At 32.1% G+C, this 23,135-nt stretch overlaps 1 protein-coding gene across 1 annotated transcript; it reads right to left on the reverse strand.

Annotated features, from left to right (window-relative positions):
• Positions 1 to 2,217: 2,217 nt before the first annotated feature.
• On the reverse strand, positions 2,218 to 23,012 carry LOC143063729 (neuroligin-2-like). Its single transcript, XM_076236066.1, has 11 exons — positions 22,827 to 23,012; positions 19,915 to 20,073; positions 19,362 to 19,506; positions 17,231 to 17,416; positions 14,235 to 14,446; positions 12,591 to 12,723; positions 10,941 to 11,039; positions 10,494 to 10,552; positions 5,708 to 5,843; positions 4,988 to 5,123; positions 2,218 to 2,671 (listed from the first exon to the last, which is right to left on the reverse strand). Exons 1-11 carry the CDS (start codon positions 23,004 to 23,006, stop codon positions 2,491 to 2,493), a joined length of 1,626 nt encoding a protein of 541 aa, XP_076092181.1. The 5' UTR covers positions 23,007 to 23,012; the 3' UTR covers positions 2,218 to 2,490.
• Between the last annotated feature and the right edge of the window lie 123 nt (positions 23,013 to 23,135).

Raw genomic sequence — 23,135 nt, forward strand, 5'->3', positions numbered from 1 at the left:
TGATAAGTGTAGAATGCACTGAGATTCTAAACAAACAGGAAAAAGCCGACACAAAAATGTTTCTTCATGCAAAACACGCAGCTGACAAAGGTAACGATTCCGTTGTTATAAAATCTTTTGACACTGATGTAAAAGTATTGGCCTGCTATTTTCATAATTGCATCTCATTCTGACAGGAACGTCTTCAAAATGCAGATCATTGAATGTACAATCAATGTGTGCAAAATTTAGGGAGGACGTTTGTAGAGCACTGCCAGGATTTCACGTCTTTACTGATTGTGATTTAGTAATTAAGTGCTTTGTCTGGTAAAGGACAAACCAAAGCATTTGGCGTTTTGGTACGTTCTGTTCAGAAGGTCTAACCCGTCTTGGTGAAACCTTTGAAGAGGTAGGCGAAGATTTGTCAAAAACACTCGAGGGTATTTTGTGCTATATATGGCTACGAAAGTAATAACACCGATGAATAAAGATTAAGAATTGTTTGCAATGCAAAAAAAAAAACATTCATGTTCATCTACTGCTACCAACAAAAGATGCAATGTTAAAGCACATGCAACGAGCCAACTTTCAGGCAAATATTTGGAAATCTGCTCTTGAACAAAATACTGTTCTGTCGCCAAACAACCATGGTTCGATTGTTAAGAACGATTTGATCAGCGTTAGATGCTTTATTAATTCTGATAAGCTGTTAATGATCATTCAAAACTGAAAACTGATTGTGCCAACAAAAGATGTTCATGTGTTCGACAAGGTTTATCCTGTACAGATGGCTGTAAATGTTCAAATGCTTGTAGCAATAAAGATTATCAAATCGTTGATATTGCTAACGATGACGACAAAGATGATGGAGATGATGATGATGATAATTCGGTAAATGTAGGTGACGAAACTGATAATAATTCTATGGATTGACCTTAAAATGTGGTGATTCTGTTGTTAAAAAAAACTTTAAGATGGATCTAGAAACCCTGGCAGTTCTTTTATTTATCTTAGTAATATGTGACTAAGTTCATGAATGTGATGTATAAATACGTGACAGAATCGTGCATATCGGGTTGCTTATGTTTGTGTTTGACGTTGATCCTATGTTTTTTTTCTAACCTTTGAATGCTTTTCAAAAGCCTTTAGTTACTTGATGCTCTATGTTTCAGTGTAAAAAATATACCTGTTTATCAAGAAATCTAGTACGTATGATCTTTTCATTCAAAACAATGAATTTTAGAAATTATCCTCCCCTTTTTTCCTTGGTCTTCTACGATTTAAAGATTAAATAAAAATTAGCCTCCGTTTTAATAAGTCAGATATCATTTGATTATTTGATAAAAGAAACAGTACCGAATACTTGGATTTTTTTTTTCATATTTCTGTATATATGTGTAAAACAAAAATAATTATGTAATGGCATGTGTTTATTTTTTTATAAAGTGGTTTGTTCTCATTGTCGACGTTTATTTCGTGTCAATTTTCATACCAAAGGCAAAAGGTAAAATCACAAAAATTCACAACTCCGAGGAAAATTCAAAACGGAAAGTCCCTTGACAAACGGCAAAATCAAATTATAAAACACATCAAACGAATGGACAAATAAAGGCAACAGTAGTATACCGCTATTTGAAATTCATAAATCGATTGAAAAAAAAACAAATCATGGTTACAAACTAAAACCAAGAGATTCACATCATATATAAGAGAACTATGACAAAACAGAAACACAACACTAAAAAGTAACACACACAGAAAGAAACGAACTATAATTTTCCTGACTTGGTATAGGACATTTTAAGAAAATAATGGTGGGTTGAACCTGGTTTTGCGGCTAGCGAAATCTCGCACTTTCATATTTCCTGACTTGGTACAGGCATTTTCAAATGTAGAAAATTGTGTATTAAACCTGTTTTTATCTCTTGATAACGACACTTGATTTTGATTTTGAACTTGATATTGATTTTGCTTATCAAATTATAAAAATTATCTGATGATACATTCAAAGGCACTGAACACAAAAAGATCCGACATGACAAAATGAGAAACAATTCATTAGAAATTGGATTATTAAATACAAAGCAATAATAGAAAAACAAATATAACGGACCAACCAACTTGTCCATCTTAAGACAGAAACATAAAGAATGTGGCTGCAGTACACCTGTTTTTGAGCACTCAACTTTTCTTAAAAAGGACAGTTTTATAACAGTACATCATAAGAACAAAATGGCAAAGAATTAGCAGGAAATGGCTTGATTTATCAGATTGAGATAAAACACAAAAATAACATACGGAGACACAACTGATCAAATAATACATGCAAATGCTGAAAGTAAGTTTACAGCCAATTAAAACTTAAACAATACATCTTGTTTTCCGGTCTTATGTATTAAAGTATTAAAGTACACAATCGTTGGAAGTATACAATTAAAATTTGATTCAGCTGACTCACTTAATTTTCCATAATGTCGTTTTTTTAACGAATTCACATACATAAATCTTCATTTAACTGCTGATGTTGCAAGTGAAATTTGAAGGAAACAAATAGTTGTACCAAAATGTTAATCTTGGTTGTTTGAAGTTGAATTCGTTTGTTAAAACGACATGGTCATTGGCATAATCCAGTTTGTTGTAAGATTTTCTCTCCGGATTGTATATATCCAACCCACTATATGATCCCCAATGCCTAAAATTGATAAAAAAAATCAATGCAGATAAAACATGGCAAACAAATTTAACTTATATGATTGCGGTTTTACTATTCAACATATTTGGTGTCAGTCCAGTATGATAGCTGTTTTATTTGTGTAATGGTTCTATCTTGAGTTTTCATTTTCGTTTTGGATTGATTTTTCTATTACTTAAAATACAAAAACAAAACTTGATGATTTCCTACTATCCAATTATTATCAACTTCTTATTTCAATATATGTCCATAGTAAGGCGTTTACATCTAAATCGTTACGTGACGCATGTTTATATATACATTTAAACACAGACTCCAAAAATCTACTCAAAGGTAAGTCGGGAGAAGAACGGCTAAATTCGACACTTTATGAGTTTACAGTCACGATCACAAGCTGGTTGACTTGTACGATGTGTCGGTGTCTTAACTCCCATGCGACACATGCTTGTTTAAAAGAGCAATTTCCGCCATGTTGGATTTAACCGGAAGTAGGGGTTCTAAAATCATATAATCTATAAAATATATCCAAAAATAGCACATAACAAAGGTTTGTGCCGAATAAAATTATAGTAGCATGATATTAACAACTTTCACATATCACCCTTCGATATTGAGTTAATTTAAGTATAATGTCCACCATATTGAATTTTACCGCAAGTTTTTACCGGAAGTAGTGCATTTTTTTCAAATGCCTCCCTATCTGAAATCAAAGGGTAATACTAGATGAAGCTTTGTGCCAAGTTTCATGCTTTTAACAGGATGTGCACAATTTTTCACGAGGCCGCCGTACTACATTGTGTGGTTAGGTATTAAGCTACCATTATATTCGTTTGATCTGTAGATGTTGTGCTTCTCCCGATTAAAACATGTTGACTTAGTGTGGAATCGCATAACGGTTAATGCATTCATAGCAAGATATGATTATCCTGTCGACACAATCGTTTACTATTATTTTGGAGTTTGCGCCAATTCCTCACATTTTGGTTTCCGAACCTTTGCATTGTATCTCGGTAATCGATATATTCGATTTGAGTATTGATAAACTATTGTTATCTCTGCCTTTTTGTCTTTTTTACAATTAAAAATATGAATATAAAAAATGACAACTTTAGTTAGCATTCTTGTTTTGAAATATTATGTTTAAATTTTAACTTAACACTAGCTCCGTCATAACATGATTTTCTAAATAGGTCCTGCGCGCTCTTCAACTCTATACTTGTTTTGGAATATCAGCGTTGTAGATCCGAGCGATACGAATACGTGTTGGGAAGACAAATACGTGTCTGATGTAAGTTTGTTTTAAGTCTGGTATCTTTGATTTGTTTGTTATTTTTTTTATTTTGACTAACATTTTGGTTACGTTTGTTCTGTGTTTTTGGAGACTGTACATGTATGTTTAATGTCAATTTTATAGATCTTTAAAAAGCTAACAATTCGGTATTCTTATACATTACTAGAACACACCCGTGATATCGCGGGTCCGTGACTGAATTTAAGTATATAACTATTATCTGATAAAGTCATGTCGATTATAAGATGCACACTTTTCTCTGCTTTCAAAATCTTTCTTTTTGAACCCGTCGACCTGGAACTAATCAATTATGGGTAATATTGATTATTTGGAAAACAAAAGGGCCTGGAATGGAGTATTTTTTAATCAACAGCATTGTCCTATATTGTTATAAATAAAGTTGAATTCTTTGATTCGCTGTTTAACGTCATGCCGTCTAACAAATTGAAAACTGTACCTATACGCCTTAATTTAAGTCCAGATTTTTAGTATTTGTATTGTCATCTTAGAAAGTCATACTGATTAAAATACTACAATAGGGGCCAATGTGACAATGATTGAATTTAGTAGTGTCAACCCTGTGGTTATGACCCGTGTATATAGAAAAATCCTAAATACACCTTTTAGTGGTGCGCCTTTCAGATGCGGAACGTACAGATAATGTAACAGGTAACAGGTGAATATACTTTTGTATCGGTATCCAATTCGACCCGGGACTTGTTAATTATTGGCAATATTAATTATGTGGACAACTAAAGGGTCTGGAGTGGTGTAATTCTTAATCAACATCATTGTCCTATATTAGCTATATATAAAGTTGAATCATTTGATTTGTCGTTTTTACCCCATGACAAATTGGACCTCATTATTTTAGTATTATAGATAGAGCTTCTGGATCACAATTATGAAATGTAATACAAAATTTCAAACTGTCGCGTATTTGATAATGCATTTTTGGGCAGGAACACTTCCAAAAGGAATGCACCGTAATGTTTTGTGCATGCTTAACTACTAAGCATACGTACCCTTCTTTGACGAAATCGCTGATGATTCTCATTGTCGTTTTAGACACATCTGCATCTCTCGGTGTATATGAGAAGTTTGGATGTCCAATTGTTGGTAAACCAAATACGTAAAATAAGTCCCAACCATGCTGCACCCCTAAATAAAAATAAATATAGCGATTAAAAATTAATATGTGTTAGAATTCATGTTGTTTATTGAAATAAAACCATACACATGTGTTTTAACCGGTTGAATTTCAAACGATACTATTAAAAAGTGTAAATACATGTTGAATTAACAGTAACAAAATGGATATGTGACATTATTAACACATATTTATTCAATTGATGAGCAAACTTATTGATATGAAGGTCTGCGTTGAGTTCCTTTTTTTTCGCTATTCTTAATTTGTTTAGGTAATTTTTCTCTTTTATTAATATTTCGAACAGCGGTATACTACTACTGTTGCCTTTATTACTTATATTCCCTATTTTTCATATTTTAGCATACCATTCATTATTCTATAGACTCTTTTTTTTTTTCTTTTTTTTTTTTTTTGCTATTTTGGGACCCTTAAATCTGAACAGTTATTTTCTATTCTGTAAAACCTTTTCTGTCCCACTGATATACTTAAAAGAATGTTTGATATTACTATAGCAAACTTAGTTTAGTAAATATGACAATCAATATTATAATGGTTAAGTTTAAATTCCTGTTTATTAGACTTTCAGTTTTTATACCTATCCAATCCGGCCCGCTTTTATTCTGTGAAATATACTCGAAACTGAGTGTATAAACGTTCTTCTTTTGAACAATCATATCTGCAAGTTTCATCATGGGCGCAAACATAACCACATCTGAATAAATCACCATAGACTGAAATAAATGATAATTTCAGTTTTGTTTATTTTGTATTTATTGATTGATTGATGGCTCGATACTTAATGCATATTGGTGTAGTATGATCAAGAACCATGTTTGATACCTCACTCAATTCAAGTTTTAAACTAAGTAAGGTCATCAGCTGTTGCACTACAAGTATGCATCATTCAACTGCCCCTGAGTTAAAAACTTATTTCCTAATGCTAGGTCAAAATGTCAAAAATAGGGGTACATTGTGTAATAATCTTAATCATTATAAAACAAACAAATATGTCAACAAAGAAAAAAAGGCATATAGACAAATCCCATAAGCAAAAACGAAAAACGAGAATACAAAAATTTTCCAAAGCACAATAACACAATTACGGTATGTATAAGTACCGAGAAATGTCAAATTCAAGTTGGCCAAAAATGAACTAAACAGTAAAAGTAAAAAAATTAAAAAGACAAATGCAAGAATACTTTCACATGGTATTAAGAAGATAAACTACGTCAGTACCTAGAATCTATTTTTTTTTTCGCTCATTTTTTGTACATGATAAATGACGCCGTTAGTTTTCTCGTTTGAATTGTTTTACATTTGTCATTTCAGGGCCTTGTATAGCTGAATATGCGGTATGGGATTTGCTCATTATTGTAGGTTGTACGGTGACCTATAATTGTTAATTTTTGTGTAATTTGGTCTCTTGTGGAGAGGTGCCTCATTGGCAATCATACCACATCTACTTTATATTCAATACTATTGTGACGTTGCGCACGATGTTGGTACTACTTTGCGTTTCACGACGTTCATCAAAATAAGGCGATTTCGATGAGTTCAAAGAAAGTTTCAGTTGTTCAAGCATATTATTGATGAGGTCAATTTACTGTTGTGAATTTGGTAACCGATTTCTCTTAGTCTGAAAAAATGCATAGTTTTACAAATAAAACTCAAAGTAGTCGTATAGCTATTTTGTTTGTAGATATTCATTTAGAGGAGTTGTCAGTCTTTCCAAGCCATAACTGATAATTTTCATTTCGGTAGCAGTTCGCATTAATGAATCCGATACATTAATATCTAAATTTACACAGATTTGTTTTTAATATAAATTAAATTTTGAATTCATATTCTCCTATTTTTTGCATATTAATACATTTGTACATACTCCTATTGTTGCATTTATTCCCGTTTCCGTTTCCGTTTCGATTCTATATTTTATAATTTCCCAATGCTTTCTTTGTCGCAAAATATCAAGAAGTTCTAACATTCGGTATTCATTTCTCATTTCCATATTTTTGTGGCACTATGCATATCATTTGTTTGCTCTGATTGTTAGCAACGGTTTATCTGTATTTTATTTTATTAACAAACATTATACATGTTACTTTTGACGATTTGGAAATTGCAGATAGAAAACAAATATGCTAAAAAAAAAACCTAAGATCCCGATATTTTTTTTCATGTAAATCTCATTTGGTCAACATTTGAATTTAAACTTAAACTATTACTTTCTTATACATTGGTTGTATTTTAACTTATACATGTATTTTTATTTTCATTCGAATCAAACTAGAAACAAATGATTACGACCAGAACATGACACCTATTACGTTTTGCGAACGTTTGAACAAAACGATTATACTTTTTGAAACGATCTAAAAATCTTGTTGCCTAACGAAAAAAATATTAAACACTATATTGTTTAAAAAGGAAAACAGAAAAACTTTTACCGCCAAGTTTTAGTTTCTATTTAACATATTTGATAGACAGCTGGTTAAAACCTCAATTTTAAAGAAAATATAGCGTTTATTTTCGTTGGGACAAAATGGCTATACTTTTTGAAGTCATTGCAATAAAAACTATAAGCATGGTCTCCGGCAAAAAAAATCATGAACCAGGAGAAAAGTAAAAAAAAACTTTCAAAATATAATTAATACTTTTCCTCTCACCTTCACAGTATAAATGAGCAAACCAGAATTATACTTACCTTGCATATGCTTGGACATTTTTCAGACCGTTTTCAAAAATAACGCGAATAACTAAAACAATAGCAATATTCTTGTGAAGTTTTACGATGATCGAAAAAAAAAATACCTTAGGTAAAAAAACGGAACTCTAATCTTTTGCAAACAAAATGAAACGTTGGACATTACGTTTTTGCATAAAAATGGGATGATTAAGTGTTATAATTCCTGGTATTTTACATTTCGGTTCCTTTTTTACCTTAATTTCAAGTCGAATGTAATGAATTCAATCAGAAATCACTATATTTTTAATCTTTAGCAAAATGGAATTGGTACCAACATCGTGCGCAACGTCTTTGTATTATTTGTGAATTTTATTATTCATCAACAAGGTCTTGGTATCTTCCGATGTTATACTGTATGTACAATGCAATTTGGAGTCGTCTTTGTTAGACATATTTGTCTGTTTGCAAAACTACCCTTTTCATTACAAAATGCCTGCTCAACGAAATTTCGAATCGTAGATACAAATTCCTAGTTTAAAGTCATGACAAAAGCTCTCTCTGTAAAGAACCGCACTTATTTCAAAATGAAATACACCAAAAACGAAATCAGCAAATATATATAGCTGCTCTATTTGTTAGACAGCAATATATTTGTTAATGGTTTTGCACTTTGTAGATCAATTTATAACATACATTGTTCCAATAGATACTTATTCTACACACTATATTTGTTAAGATAATCTATTAATAAGTAAGTTAAGTATATTGCTGAATTATTTAGTCTACCTTTCCGATAAACTCTTCTTTAGTGTAACTCAATTATGCAAATTGCAGTTTAAAGCCCTGGTCACAACGTGCTCACGACACATCTATACAGATCCACGACATAAAATTTGGTCAAATCGCGGGTCATCTCTGATCGTCGTACGTCAACCGTGGGACGAAAATTGAACATGCACTATTTTTACTCTACGATTTTTTGTCGTGTCACTGTCTTGTGGCTGTCGTGAGAGTGTTTTGCTTCTGTCGTGAGACAGTCTTGCGATAAACACATTGTCGTGGGTACCAACATAAACCATTTTAATAGAAAATAATCGTACGACTGTCGCACATGGGTCGTAAGACAATCTCAGGACTGTCGCAAGATACGCGTGACATAGTCGTACGATTGTCTCACGAATACCAAATGTCGTACGATGCTCGCACAGCATTGATTGTCCGTCGTTCGACAGTGGTACGTTCGTCATGCAACATATTTTCGTTTTATTTAGAGGAATACAATTCAGCGGGAATGAATGTTTGGGGGAAAAATGCAGTCTGTCGTTTAAAGAGGATGGTTATTCAACTAAATAGAAGCCTTGCCGGACTCCAACAAGAGCAAAATATGGTCTTGATAGTGTTTATTGGAACCCGTGAACAGCATAGGGACCAGCAAAACACCCAAACAGCGCGATGTTTGGTCAGTATTGTACACTGATGCAAGAGTTGGTGTTGGAATCGTGATTTCGTTGGATTTATGCGGATGGAGCCTGGCATATTTCAAGAGCTTTTGCTGAGGGTCGCCCCTCGCATCACTTTAACCCAATAAATCAGGCCTTCATTATATACAAGTAGTTCGGTGTCAAACGCGCGAGTGACCCATGACTCTTGTGCGACAGTCTTACGACAGTGACACGACAGAACCACGCGCATCCCATGACATGACAACCTGAAAAGATAGCCGCAAACAACTAAAGATTGTCGTACGACTGTTGCACGACCGACTTGCGACAAACCCACGACAGTACAATTACAACCTTTTTTCCTGTCATGTACCCATCGTGGAATCATCGTGGACATCGTAGTTGATGTGAACACTCGAAATATTTTTTTGACATTTTGCACGACAGTGCCAAGACAACTACTAAATAGATTTTCCACGACAAAAAAAAACGTACGATCTGTTGTGACCGGGGCTTAAATGGTGCGATTTTTGCATGTATCACAGTCATCTTAAAATAACATTTCTGAATTGATACGTGACTCTAAAAAGTGTTTAAACTTTAAGTAAAAAATGAAATTCAGGTAAAAATTGATACAATTTGGCAAAAAAAAAAACCAAATAGTCCACTTCATTATGAAAATGTTTACTATGTTTCAAGATGATCTTTGCACTTCAAGTTGCACAGAATGAGCCAAACACTTTAACCTGATACTGCACGGACGAACATTCAAGACTAGAAAACACTATCGTACATTGGGCAATCAAAAATCTAAAAAGATCAAAAAGAGAATTCGCAACATTTATTACCTACGCAAACATATTTTCCTCATGTTATTATTAATTTCACTTGGATGCAGTTACATATTGTATAGATCGGTTATGTAGTTTTAGAAAATTTATGAGCTACTAGTTTCACCTATAAGAATCTGTAAGATATATTTAATATGAAAACAAGAAGATGTTGCTAAATTGCCAATGAGACAAATTAAAAAAAAAAAAAAGTAACAAGAGACAATCCGGACAAGACAGGGTATTTATACTTACCTACAACAAAAACGATACCAATTATTGTTCGCAGAGTACTCGCAGTTAATGACAGCTAGTTCAAAGCTAATGACAACTAATTTAAAATATTATATATCTAAGACTAAAGGGTCTAGTTTACTAACTGAATAAATTTGTTTGATAACGTATCTCAATTATTTTACTCACTTCAGGATATCTTGATAGATCTAGGGTTTTCCATTTCTTCAACTCCTCTTTAATGGCGTCTACGAAAAAAGAGTTTATAACAATAAAACGTATGTTATGTCTTCTAAATTGATTTGATTCTTACTGATGTAATACATGTCGTGCTGAAAAGAAGCTTTTGCATTTTAGTTTCAGTTTTCTCTTTGGTACAAAGCGATTTGAAAAAAAATCACCAACCGTCTGCCAGGGTATTATAATGAATAAACATGCTGTTATTAGTCATCAAACTATTATTAAATGAATGAGTAGACATCTTACGTCGAAAAAAACGTGAAGTTAGTCTATATTTATCGCTTCCTTTTATTCCTCTTGAGATAGCCCTTTTATAAAAATAACCCCTTACGAAAAAAGAAATAAATCGTCTAGGACAATAAAGTCTTGAAAGAGCGAAAACATTTAGATAAATACCTTTGAATTCGGGTCTTTCTGGAAATACATTCGATGCTAGCCTTTCGATTATTGTAGTTTTGTTATATACTGAATGCCTTTCAACCATTTCTTCTAATTCTACAAATATGTTTGTATCTGATGCTTATTTCTCGATGTAACGAGTAGATTTTGTAAAAAAAAAAGCACTCTGTGGTTTTGTTATTGGACAGTTTTTATGAAATGTTTTTCTTAATTTTTTATTTGACTTTACATGGATCAATACATAGTTTGCTACATAAAAAAAGGTGCGTCATGGCTTTTGTTGTAAATGAAAATTGCGTTTGATGTGATCCTCAATGATCTTCAACTTTGCACTCGTTTGGCTTAATAACTATTTTGATATGAGCGTCACTGATGAGTCTTATGAAGACGAAACGCGCGTCTGGCATACTAAATTATAATCCTGTTACCTTTGATAACTAATTAAACATATGCAGTCAATAAACATGTATATTTATACCAACCAGCCTTTAGAGGTCTTTGATGCACTGTCATTTATGTACATAATATATATGAAAATTTCAAAATATTATAAATCCTAACTATATCTGAGACTTATGTTATATTAATATTATCAGACTATTACATGGCATTTTTCATATAGCATGTATTATCAGCCCTAGGTTCACTATCAGCGCAAGAACCGCACGGCTGAGGTTTGATAGTGATCGAGGGCTGATAATACATGCGATATGAAAACTGACCTGTCGTTATCTTTTTATCATATGATTCAACAATGGAGAAAAATAGCAGATTAATGTTTAATTGATCCTTTTACATGGTTCTGAAATAGAAGTTCAAAGAATGAAAAGTTCATGGACGTCGTACCCCAAATGTAGTATATTCGATATGAAATATTTCTAGCATATGCCGCAAGAGAGAAGAAAAACAGCAGTAATATATATTTTAATAAGGACGATGAAAAAAAAATAATTCAACAATACATGAACACTGTTTTTTGTTTTGTTTTTTTCTCTTCATTTTACACAAAATGCTTTCCAGTATCCAAATAATTGTTTTGTACCATACCTTGTAATATTTTGCACTGAAATCGTACCATTGAGGTGTATTTCCGGAATTTGCCGAGTATTACCGGAATGCGATAAAGTTAGGGAAAGGCAAGTGATTAAAGTCATATCAGCCCGCTAAGCACCAATTCGAAAAATATGGAATTTACGTAAGTTTATCTATCTTTCACTTACTATGGCTGAAAAAAAAGTTAATAAAATCCGCTGACCTCTGAAAATTAGCAATTACACTTTGTTATATTTTTTGTACTTTTTACAAACCCAGTAGTCAGCACCTCTGTTGTGAAATCGTGATATGAATTATTATTGAAATGATCATAATTATAAATTAACTGTTATCAAAACTTTGATTTTTTTTAAATTCTGAGGCTTTTCTACCTTAGAAATAAATTAACTTAGCTATATTTGACAAAACTTTTAGGAATTTTCGTTGCTATTGTCTTCAACTTCGTAATTTACTTGACTTTTTAATTTGTTTTGTTTCGAGTCCCACTGATGAGTCTTTTGTAGACGAAATGCGCGTCTGGCGTAGTTACAAAATTTCCTGACAACTCTGATGAGTTTACGTACAAGTATTTGAATATTTCAATGATAAATATACCTGACATATCTAATGGCCAGGCTTCATCTCGGGCCATCATGATTAACACTGAATCAACATGAAATTTTCCACAGGTAAACAAATATTCCGGACTGTCTGTTAAAAATTCACCGTCAACAACTATCCAATTATTCTGTTGAACAAGATTAGAAAGAGTCAGCATGGGTTATAATATCTTCTTAAACGAGAGTTTGTCCTTTTGTACTTGCATTTTTGAATTTGTGACAAACAATTAGAATTTTTTTTTTTGCAGTAGTTGGGACATTGAATGAATGGCTTTCAATGATAGAGTCATTCATGTTTCTGCTAAACTAGACCTGTGCGCAAAACAAACGTTAGTCTGGATTGCTACTGGTAAAATGCTAAGTATATTAACACGTGCACTGATATTGATGACGACGAAAAGTAAACGTGCATTTTCTAAAAAAAATATTTATATAAAAAAATTTCCACGAGCTTTATTTTAATAGTTATAAAAGTAAGATTCTTTGCGTTCTTTTCTTGTTATATATCATGCAAAACATAATCCTTATATTTTTGTCTTTTGTTTTATATAGACGTTCATCTTGTGATTATACATTTTCAACTTTATGTGTTTGATTTCGATGAAATCAATATTGCTTTTAAATGATTCAATCAAAGATACTGGGTTCAAAATACAGTTTATTAAAAGCGCAGTCTATCTACAGTTTCTATACATATAACTCAGCAGTATCGCTTTAATATAAGCAAACGTATTTCGAATGATTACATGAATTGTAAACGAAACTACCCAGATCATGATAATTAATATCCGCTATGGAGCGCTGACTATTGGGCTGTTGATTTCCCACGTACAAGCAGGCGTAGTAATCTATTGGTTTCAAAACCCAAGCCGTTCGCTCATTATAGAACAAGGATACGAGAAGACGATATTCGTATAGTATTTGAATATCGCTTAAAACTATTTGTTAAAAAAGAGGGACGAAAGATACCAAAGTGTTAACATGCACTTCCAAAATTAAATGTCTGATACAAGTAAATCAATGTTATTGATTCGAGATATCAGTTTTTCTTTTGATAGTTATTATTTTTTATTTGCATCGTCCAAATTTCTAGGATGCATTCAACACTGTCTAACATTTCCAAAAATTAAGATGGTTAAATAAAGAAAAATGATGGAATAAAGAAAAAATTTAACATGAAGGAAAATTCGTAAAATGATTCAAAAGTCACAGATGGAAGATAAATGGAGGTATACATTTAGTATAGTTTATACCAATCAGAATACTACAACCACGTGATCGATATCAATGATGCTCGACTGGTTATCAACGGGGTCTTAATGCTCAGAAGTCAGTGATTCGGAAGGTACTGGTATTATCTATTAAAATAATATTCTCTGTTGAAAAGTAAAAATAAAATATTGCGATAATTTTCCTCAAGCAAAGTTAACTAGAAATGAATTTAAATCCTTTTTCAGTTGGTCGCTGGTTGGATATTCATTGCAATGGCAATCATTCATCATATATTTATTTTTGTATCGGCAACGTTAGGTATTGTTTTGTCACATAACTCGCGCAAACAACAAATTAATACAAAAAATTATTTTCATTTAAAATCTTACTATTCAAAAATAAACAATATTTTTAGTCAACCATTTACCTCCCAAGACCTATCTGTTAAAAGATATTCATGTACAGCACCTCCTTCTAACAATTTATCTATGGCATCCTGATGTTCATCATCGACAACAAGACTCGTCCCAGGTCTGCAGTTTTCTGGGATTTCTGAAATTCGAGTTGTTCTTACACAAGGAGATAACGCCAAAATGGAAAATGGTGAGCAACTGTGGATAATTGTATTTCTGAATAAACCTGTAAGAAATGATTCAGAAATTGATGAATAAACCTATTAGAACGGATAAAAACAATTTTGAACAGTAAAACAATATTTGTGAAATCTTTGGACCCATGAATTTGTAAATTATGAATGATCAGACAATAAAAAAAACCAGCCAGATTTGTTTCTATTAGTCTGTATATAAGACAAGAACATGTTAAATTTTCTCTTGAAGTTGTTCAGGATTTAATTGATAGAGAGTTGCTGCTCTCAAGGAAACTAATCAACCAAGAGCTCAAAGTGGTGAAGTTAAAGTCGTACTTTAGAAAAGTTTACGGAGGTCATCACGAGTCTTGTTTGGATCCTCAATGCTCTTCAACTTTGTACTTGTTTGGTTTTATAAATATTTTGATTTGAGCGTCACTGATGAGTCTTATGTAGACGAAACGCGCGTCTGGCGTACTAAATTACAATCCTGGTACCTTTGATAACTATTACCGTTATGGAATATCTTATTCGCAGATCGATGATGACGAATAAGTTTCAATTATGGTTACCACAATCCTGTACTCAATTTTTGTTGTATGCTATCTATCGAATAAGACTTAAGAACGGGTTAATTATTACATTAGTATGTCGGGTGCCACATGTTGAGCAGGATCTGCTGACTTCTGGATGCAATGCGATTACCCTGGTTTTCGGTGGAGATTTTGTCGCTTAATCTTAAGTTTTTCTATGTCGTGTTTTGTTCACTGCTTATTGTTTTTTGCCTGATTTATTTTCAATAGCTTTGACAGTTTATTTTCGACTTTTGCGTTTGTATGTCATGTTGTTTTCTATGGCCTCTTTTTAATTTTATCTGATTATTTGACCAGAAAAAAAAGAACAAATTTGAATAGTTCAAAACTACAAACATTTATTATTTTAACAAAATAAAAACAACATACAGATATGTTTCCACATGATGTCTTGTAAACACATTTTAAAAGTTCAAGCTGGTTAAATTTATGAAATACAATCTAAAGACGAAAACCAACGACTTGATTAATGCTACACAAATGAACGAAAGCCGAATGACTAAACCATTAAGTTGCATTTTCTGGGGGATATTTACATGTTTGTGAACTCATAATCCTCCCAATGAATTTTAAATGTGATGTTATATCCCAAAATAATAACAAATGAATAATTGTTACAATGTATACGTCCAGGGTGTTTTTCTAGATTTACACCGATTAGGAACACTGAAACCCAAGTCATAACACGAAAGATGAATCTATTTAAATAAATTATCAGTTCAAAAAAGCCACATCCATATAATGTATTCGTTGCCCGAGAGATTTGATACCTTATGTTTCACTTTTGTCGTAAATTTTCGAAAACATAGTTGTCTGTGTGAATCATTAATATCCAAAAACAAGACCAGGACATAACTCATAACAATATTATCTAAAAGAGGGACGAAAGATACCAGAGGGACAGTCAAACTCATAAATCGAAAATAAACTGACAACGCCATGGCTTAAAATGAAAAGGAAAAACAGACAAACAATAGTACACACGACACACCATAGAAAACTAAAGAATAAACAACACGAACCCCACCAAAAACTAGGGGTAATCTCAGGTGCTCCGGAAGAGTCAGCAGATCCTGCTACTCATGTTGCACCCGTCGTGTTGCTTATAAGATAACAAATCCGGTAAATATTCTAATTCGGTAGGTCACATTCATAAAAGGGAACGGGATTGTAGTTACGACGTAAGGAACATATCAGATATCATTTGTGAAACGGTCAACCAACTCGTGATGGCGTCCGTAAAATTTACGAAGAGATGATTTCAACTTCACCATTTGGAACTCTTGATTTAATAGCTTCCTTGTGAGCAACAACCCTCTATCAAGAAAATCATGTTAGGAAATGCAAGCACGGGAATATCGTATTTAAACTTCGGGTAAATTTCCGGAATATGATTTCTAAATTCGTGAATTAAGATAGCCATCGTGAAAACTATCAAAAACAGACAAAACGATAGAGAAACAAACAATTAAAGATGTTCAACAATAAACAAAACTCAAACACAAAATACTAGAGATACTCTTTGGCAAACGTAATTTTTGTTTGTTAATTTTTTTTATAAAAAAAGGAATTTCTCTATGTATGCAAATTAGTAGTAACATTTCGAACCTAGATAGGATAAATTTTTGCTACAGCAGGAGCTGTTATAACTGATATTTAATTGTAATCTTAATATATGATTAAATATTAAATACGAGTTGAACATTTTAAAATTACAGTATATCGAATCTAATTTGATGCAGTTTTTTACTGGATTACAAAAGATGTTTCGAGTCAAGCGAATTTCTTTTTCATATACTTTATAAATTAAGCCTAAACTTTCACATTTACTCATGAATAATTTGTAAACGATAAAAGAGAAAAAAAAAATCAGTCAAATTTGAACAAATTCATACTTTATGCAAGAAATAGAAATAACAAAAATACCGAACTGCCAGGAAAATTCTAAACGGAAAGTCCATAAGCAAAAGGTAAAACAAAAAGCTAAGACACATCTACTGAATGAGTAAAAACTGTTAAATTCCTGACTTGGAACATGCATTTTATTATGAAGAAAATGGTGGTTTAAACCGGGTTTTGTGTTAAAATCAAAGTAATACACAAACAGGAAATATTACTGATGTCTAAAAATCTAATTTGGAATATTTGATGTTGTCAAAAGACAAAATGAAGACTGTAGTCAAAATTGGTTGCAATATAATTCTATTTTGTAGACAAAATCATTATATTTTTTAATGATACCTTTAGTCAAATCTGATAGTAAGTGAAGAGCCGCATCTATAGCTCCAGCACTATGTCCATGTATGGTAACCTTTGATGGATCGCCATTGAAATACTTGATATTTCTGTTCACCCATTTCATAGCCAATACTTGGTCCATTAGACCGTTGTTACCCTTTATTCCTTTACTTGGATCGGCATAAAACCCTGTAATAATTAAGTTATTATAGTTATTGACTATACTGTCAGTATTCACGAAACAATATATTTTATTTGACTTGATAAACAAAGGACAAGTATTATTCCTCTAAAAGTTAATGAGTGGATTGCAACACGTAGCAAAAGTTCATATATAAAGGAATAAAGGTTAAGTAAAGACAGTCCCTGTTTTTTGCCGGATGTCCATTATTGTTCTTTCAAAAATACTTGTAATTTGTTTTTAATTTACTATCAGTAGAACATTACTGATTTTAAAAACTATAAAAAGCCCATCAATTAAAATAAGTATCAATAATGTCCTTATATTACTACTCTGCAAGTTTAACTAAAAGTGACTCTGGATAGTAACATGTTTTTACTACCATTTTAGCTCTTACAGATAGTAAAATAAATCGGCATTGGTATCAAGTGAAATAACAAAAAATACCGACCTATAATGAAAATTAAATTCAGAAAGTCCCGTATTAAAAGGCAAAATCAAAAAATTAACAAGAATGAAAAACTACTGTCAAATTCCTGACGTGCTACAGTCATTTCTTACGTCAAAAATCGTGAATTAAACCTAATTTTAAAACAAATTGTAAGAGCTTTGAAACTAAAGGCCTAATATTCCTCACATTTTCCTCATAAGGGAAATAAAATTCAACTCGTCATATCTAAATTCTTTAAATAATTAGAAGTCGTATGATTGCAGACATCTATCCAATAGAGTTCAAATGACTATGTTTAAGATATATGAAGATGTGGTATGAGTGCAAATTGGACAACTCTCCATCCAAGTCGCAAATTGTAAAAGCAGGATCTTTAACACGGAGCCTTGGCTCACACTGTCTAATATATATGATAAAACGAGAAACGAGAAACACATATGAACCCTATCAACAAACGACAATCACTGAACAATATGTTAACATGTGAGTGCTCAACTATTCGCTTAACCTGGGTTAGTGTTGTTGACTCACACGGTCTACTCTATATGATAAAACGAGAAACGAGAAACACATATGAACCCTATCAACAGACGACAATCACTGAACAATATGTTAGCATGTGAGTGATCAACCATTCGCTTAACCTGGGTTAGTGTTGTTACAGCACACTTTTAACTAGAGGCTCTAAAGAGCCTGTGTCGCTCACCTTGGTCTATATGCAGGAGTGCATATTAAAAAAAAGACAACATTAACGACAAATATAGAATTCATTATGAAATTTTCTGTTTTCGTGATTGTGACTAGTTCGTAGATCTTAATTTACTGAACATTCTTGATGGTAACTTTTATCTTTGAATAAATGTGTTTCAGAAGAACAGATTTTTGTAAAAGATTACAAAAATTAACGAAAAAATGTGACCTTAAAGGGCAGGAACTCCTTATGGGTTAGATTGACAATTTTGGACATTTGACTTATTTGTAGATCTTACCCTGCTGAACAATTATCTCTATCTATTATAATATTGAAGATAATAATCAAGAACTGCCAAATGTCTTAAGAAATACAGATTCAGATGAAGCAACCAAAAAATGGGTTGTCTAATACGTCTGATAATTTCAGGGCACTTAGAACTTTACCTGATGAACATGTTTACCCCATTGTCAGATTTGCTCTAAATGTTTTAGTTTCAGAGGTATAAGCCAAAACATCATGTTCCTCTCATGTTCAATTTTCAGCCATGTCGGTCATCTTGGTTATAGCGGGGGTCACCGGATACACTTGTTTAAACAAGATATCCTAAGAATAATTTTGGCCAAGTTTAGTTTTATTTGACCTTGTTGTTTCTTAGGAGAATATTTTTGTAAAAGGTAACGTACGACGACGACGGACGATGGACGCCAAGTTATATGAAAAGCTTATAATATGGCCCTTTTAGGCCAGGTGAGCTAGAAAGAGAATGCAAAATATATTGAGTTAAATGAAAATGATAACTAATTCCTACCAAGATCATTAAGTCTATAGTTGAAGGTTATAACAATTATCTCTCCATATGCCGCAAGTATATCTCCATCAAACATGGCTCCCATTCCAACTGTGTTTGAACCTCCATGAATGAAGAATAGAACTGGCAGTGCCGCTTTGTCAACCTGTGAATATGACAAGTTGAGCAGCTTTCATATTTATATTACATTCGAACTTTATGAATATTTCATTCTAAAACTGTACATGTAATTACATACAATGTTGATTTGTATATATTCATAGGTAAAAAAAATAATCTTGCATACTTGATTTCGGTGTTTTGCAAAAGATTGCATACAAGCCTACTACAAATCTTTACTTCGTTGGACATCTAGATTTAGTGTTCATCTTAACTAATAAAATTCAACTAATAATAATAATAAACAGTTGATAATAAGAAACTTAGTTTTTGTTTAAAGATTGTTTTGTGAAGACATGTTATTTCTTAATAAAATATCTAATTTAAATCTTACAATACTGTCCAACATTATGTTGTATTCAAAACTTATTACAAAAAATATAGTATAACATACTTTTGGTACATAAATGTTCATATAAAGACAGTCTTCATCAAAGTTGATAAACCCCGGTTTATGAAAATCTATATAGTTGGTATCCGCCTGCGGACATGCTGGTGGGAGTTCAGTCGTTTCTAGAATTGAAGGCTTCCATATTATTGGATCCTTCGGCCTCTGCAATTATTCCAAATAAATGACATATCAACTTGTTAAGGTTCCGTCGGCAATATTAGAAATGTAGTGCATACTAATCAACCCGCTTAAAATCACCACAGTCATTCATTATAAATGATACTGCATCCCATTTTAAGGAGTAAATTATGAAAAAAAACGTTGATGACGTCATACTCACATGACAAAATTATGTCTATGAGTTGATAGACAAGAAACTTTCAACCAATCGGAAGGAATGTAACATCCAAAGTTAAATTATATTATAATAATACATGTAGGTAAATATATAGATGAATAAATAAACAATTAAAAACTTTTGTCTGTTCCTACAGAGAACCATAAAAGTGAAAAGTTTAATTTCCTTTTAAATTTAGATACTTCCTTGAGAAAAAAATATTGATATACTGTTTAGTGTTTATTTTCCCCGAGCAAGATTTACTTTTCCATTTTCAGACTAAAAAGATATTTTTTGCATTTTAATTTTAGACGTGGGGTAATTTTCGTGATTATGTCTTACTTTGCCGAAAATAAACACCTCGCGAAAATGTCAAATGTTTTAGTAATTAGTCACGTTTTCTCTGAATCAAATTAAGCTGTAATATTTCTATTGTTTCTAGCCAAGGTTCGGTCATTGTTTAAAATAAAACAACACAAACAGGTCACGATTAGTAAAACTATTTTATTATACTAATCAAAAGTGTTTTCACATGTTTGTTCGTAATGAAGAAGAGGAGCAAAAGATGCCAGAGGGAAAATTAACTGACAACGTCATGACTACATGCAAAGAAACACACAATAGTATATAAAGCACAACATAGGTTACACTATTTATACATTAAGGGTTTACTGATAATTCTAAAGTTTGAAAATTAATTTATAAAATGCGAGTTAATATTTAGCTAAACGGTTTAAATTGTTAGATTTTGTTTCTCTAAAAAAGAGGACAACAAAAAAGGATGGTATAAAAAGTTGCTTGTCCAATGAAAAACCGACAACACTAAGACAAAAAGATAAATGACGATTATAAATGACAATTGAACATTTCAAACAGAAAACTGAAGATTGAGTATCAACAACCTTGCAAAATACTGTGGCTAAACATAGTTCCATGTATAGAGCTCTTAAATGCTAATAGCAGACTTGCAGCAAACTTTATTTTATAATGTTCAACATAAGACGTGAATATATTGTTTAATCTGTCTATTGTAAATATCGAAGTATACGCATGTCTACATTTTTAAATGTTATAATTTTGACGTCATTTTCTTATATCAATGTACATTATATTGTATATACTCAGGTTGCACTCAATAAACCATTTATTTATTCATCCATTCATATAAGGTCACAATTGGTTATATAAAATTCGAGAAAAAGAGGACGATATTGTATTTCGACTAGTTCTAGACATATGCAAGATCATCAGTGACACATTTATGACATGTGTGAGATAAATACTCCATATGAAGGCGCATATGGAATGTTGGTACCAATTGAAATTCCACAATAAGAAAAATGAAATAATACTTTTGTTCTTCTTAAAGTTTAGATCTTGATCCTTATTGCCAAATTCTTTATTCATAATTTTGAAATGCTTTCTGAATTCAAGAAATAAATTTTCGAACCTATAAAATTTATCACTTTAACTATTACAAAAATGTAAACAAACTAAACACTTTTTTTAACAAATGGGTTTATAATCTAGTTAACTGGATAGTAAAACATTTGAAGTGTTCTTTTATAGCCCAATTACCGACAACCGAGTTGAAACACATCTCTTCTTCATCTGACTCATGTGAGCAGATATTAATCTTTTGTTTTAGAAATGCCAGATAACGCATTTTTGCGTCTGTCCTAAGTCAGGAGACTTTGGCCTTTGTTAGCTTTGTATAATTTTTAATTTTAGTTTCTTTTATATATTTCGGAGTTTAGTATGACGCCCAGTATCACTGTACAAGTATATAGTTTTGTTTAAAGGCCAGTTAAAGCACGTACACTGGTGCGGGGAATGCATTGAAGACCCATTGGTGGCCTTCGGCTGTAATCCGCTCTTTGGTCGGGATGTTGTCTTCTTGAAACATTCCCCATTTCCATTCTCATTTTTAATATTTGACCACGTTACATGGTTTTGATCATTAAAAAAAGTAAGCTCTGCGTTTGCTTACCATAAAAGCATACAAGATTATGAATAGACAGTAGTTTATATATAGCTTTTTCGAGTACGTAAACTAAATCCGTTAAATTTACTTAAGAATTGAATGCTTCTTTTTGTAAATTTATCGGGCTGTAAAAGCGTCGACCGAAGTACATTTTGTATGAAGCGCGGAAGTGCTTCATTCAAAAAATGTGCGCACGGTCAACGCTTTTACAACCCTATAAAGTTACAAAAAGAAGCATTCAATACTTATAATTACATTTTTTAGCTATGATCATGAAAACACTTAAAAATATTTTTTTATTTAATTCACCTGTGCACTTTATTGTTGGACCACGTGTTATCATGCATGAAAAGTTGTATTGAGCAATGCAACTGCTTACGGAATAACACGTGATGTGCAGTTAGCCAATCAGAATAAAGTACTATAATGAAACATACATCTAATGTAATTATTAAGATATAAACTTTGGAAGTATCATCTTAATATTGATATTGATATCGTACGACGAATAAAAACATTATTTGCCACAATTTTCAATTATTAAACTTTTATTTATTGTATACCATCGATAAAAATAGTTTTGAAATGTCATACCTTAAAGCGTAAATGACCTATAGGTGGAGATGCATATGGAATACCAAGGTATTCTTCAACTTGTCTTTCTGGAACACGTGTAGATATTTTTCCACGGACTTTCCCGAATACCGTCTCCCTGACTAGTAAACACCGACCCGTACAGAATGTAGCGGTCAAAAGAATAAGTATTGAAGACATTTTTATTCAATGTGCATTGATTCTGGCTACTGTTTTATATACTATATACTAATAATTATTTGGGTATGTTTTCATTGCAATTATATCTAATACGAAATAATTCTTGTCATTAGAGGGGAGATGTAATAG

Source organism: Mytilus galloprovincialis, chromosome 2, assembly GCF_965363235.1.
Source record: "Mytilus galloprovincialis chromosome 2, xbMytGall1.hap1.1, whole genome shotgun sequence".
Classification (NCBI taxonomy): domain Eukaryota; kingdom Metazoa; phylum Mollusca; class Bivalvia; order Mytilida; family Mytilidae; genus Mytilus; species Mytilus galloprovincialis.

Coding starts and splice junctions, on each gene's coding strand:
- LOC143063729 (XM_076236066.1), bottom strand. CDS start 23,006: ATGTCTTCAATACTTATTCTTTTGACCGCTACATTCTGTACGGGTCGG. Junction 19,507..19,914: donor TGAACATTTATGTACCAAAA/GTATGTTATACT, acceptor TCATATTCACAG/GTTGACAAAGCGGCACTGCC. Junction 17,417..19,361: donor CTATAGACTTAATGATCTTG/GTAGGAATTAGT, acceptor TAATTATTACAG/GGTTTTATGCCGATCCAAGT.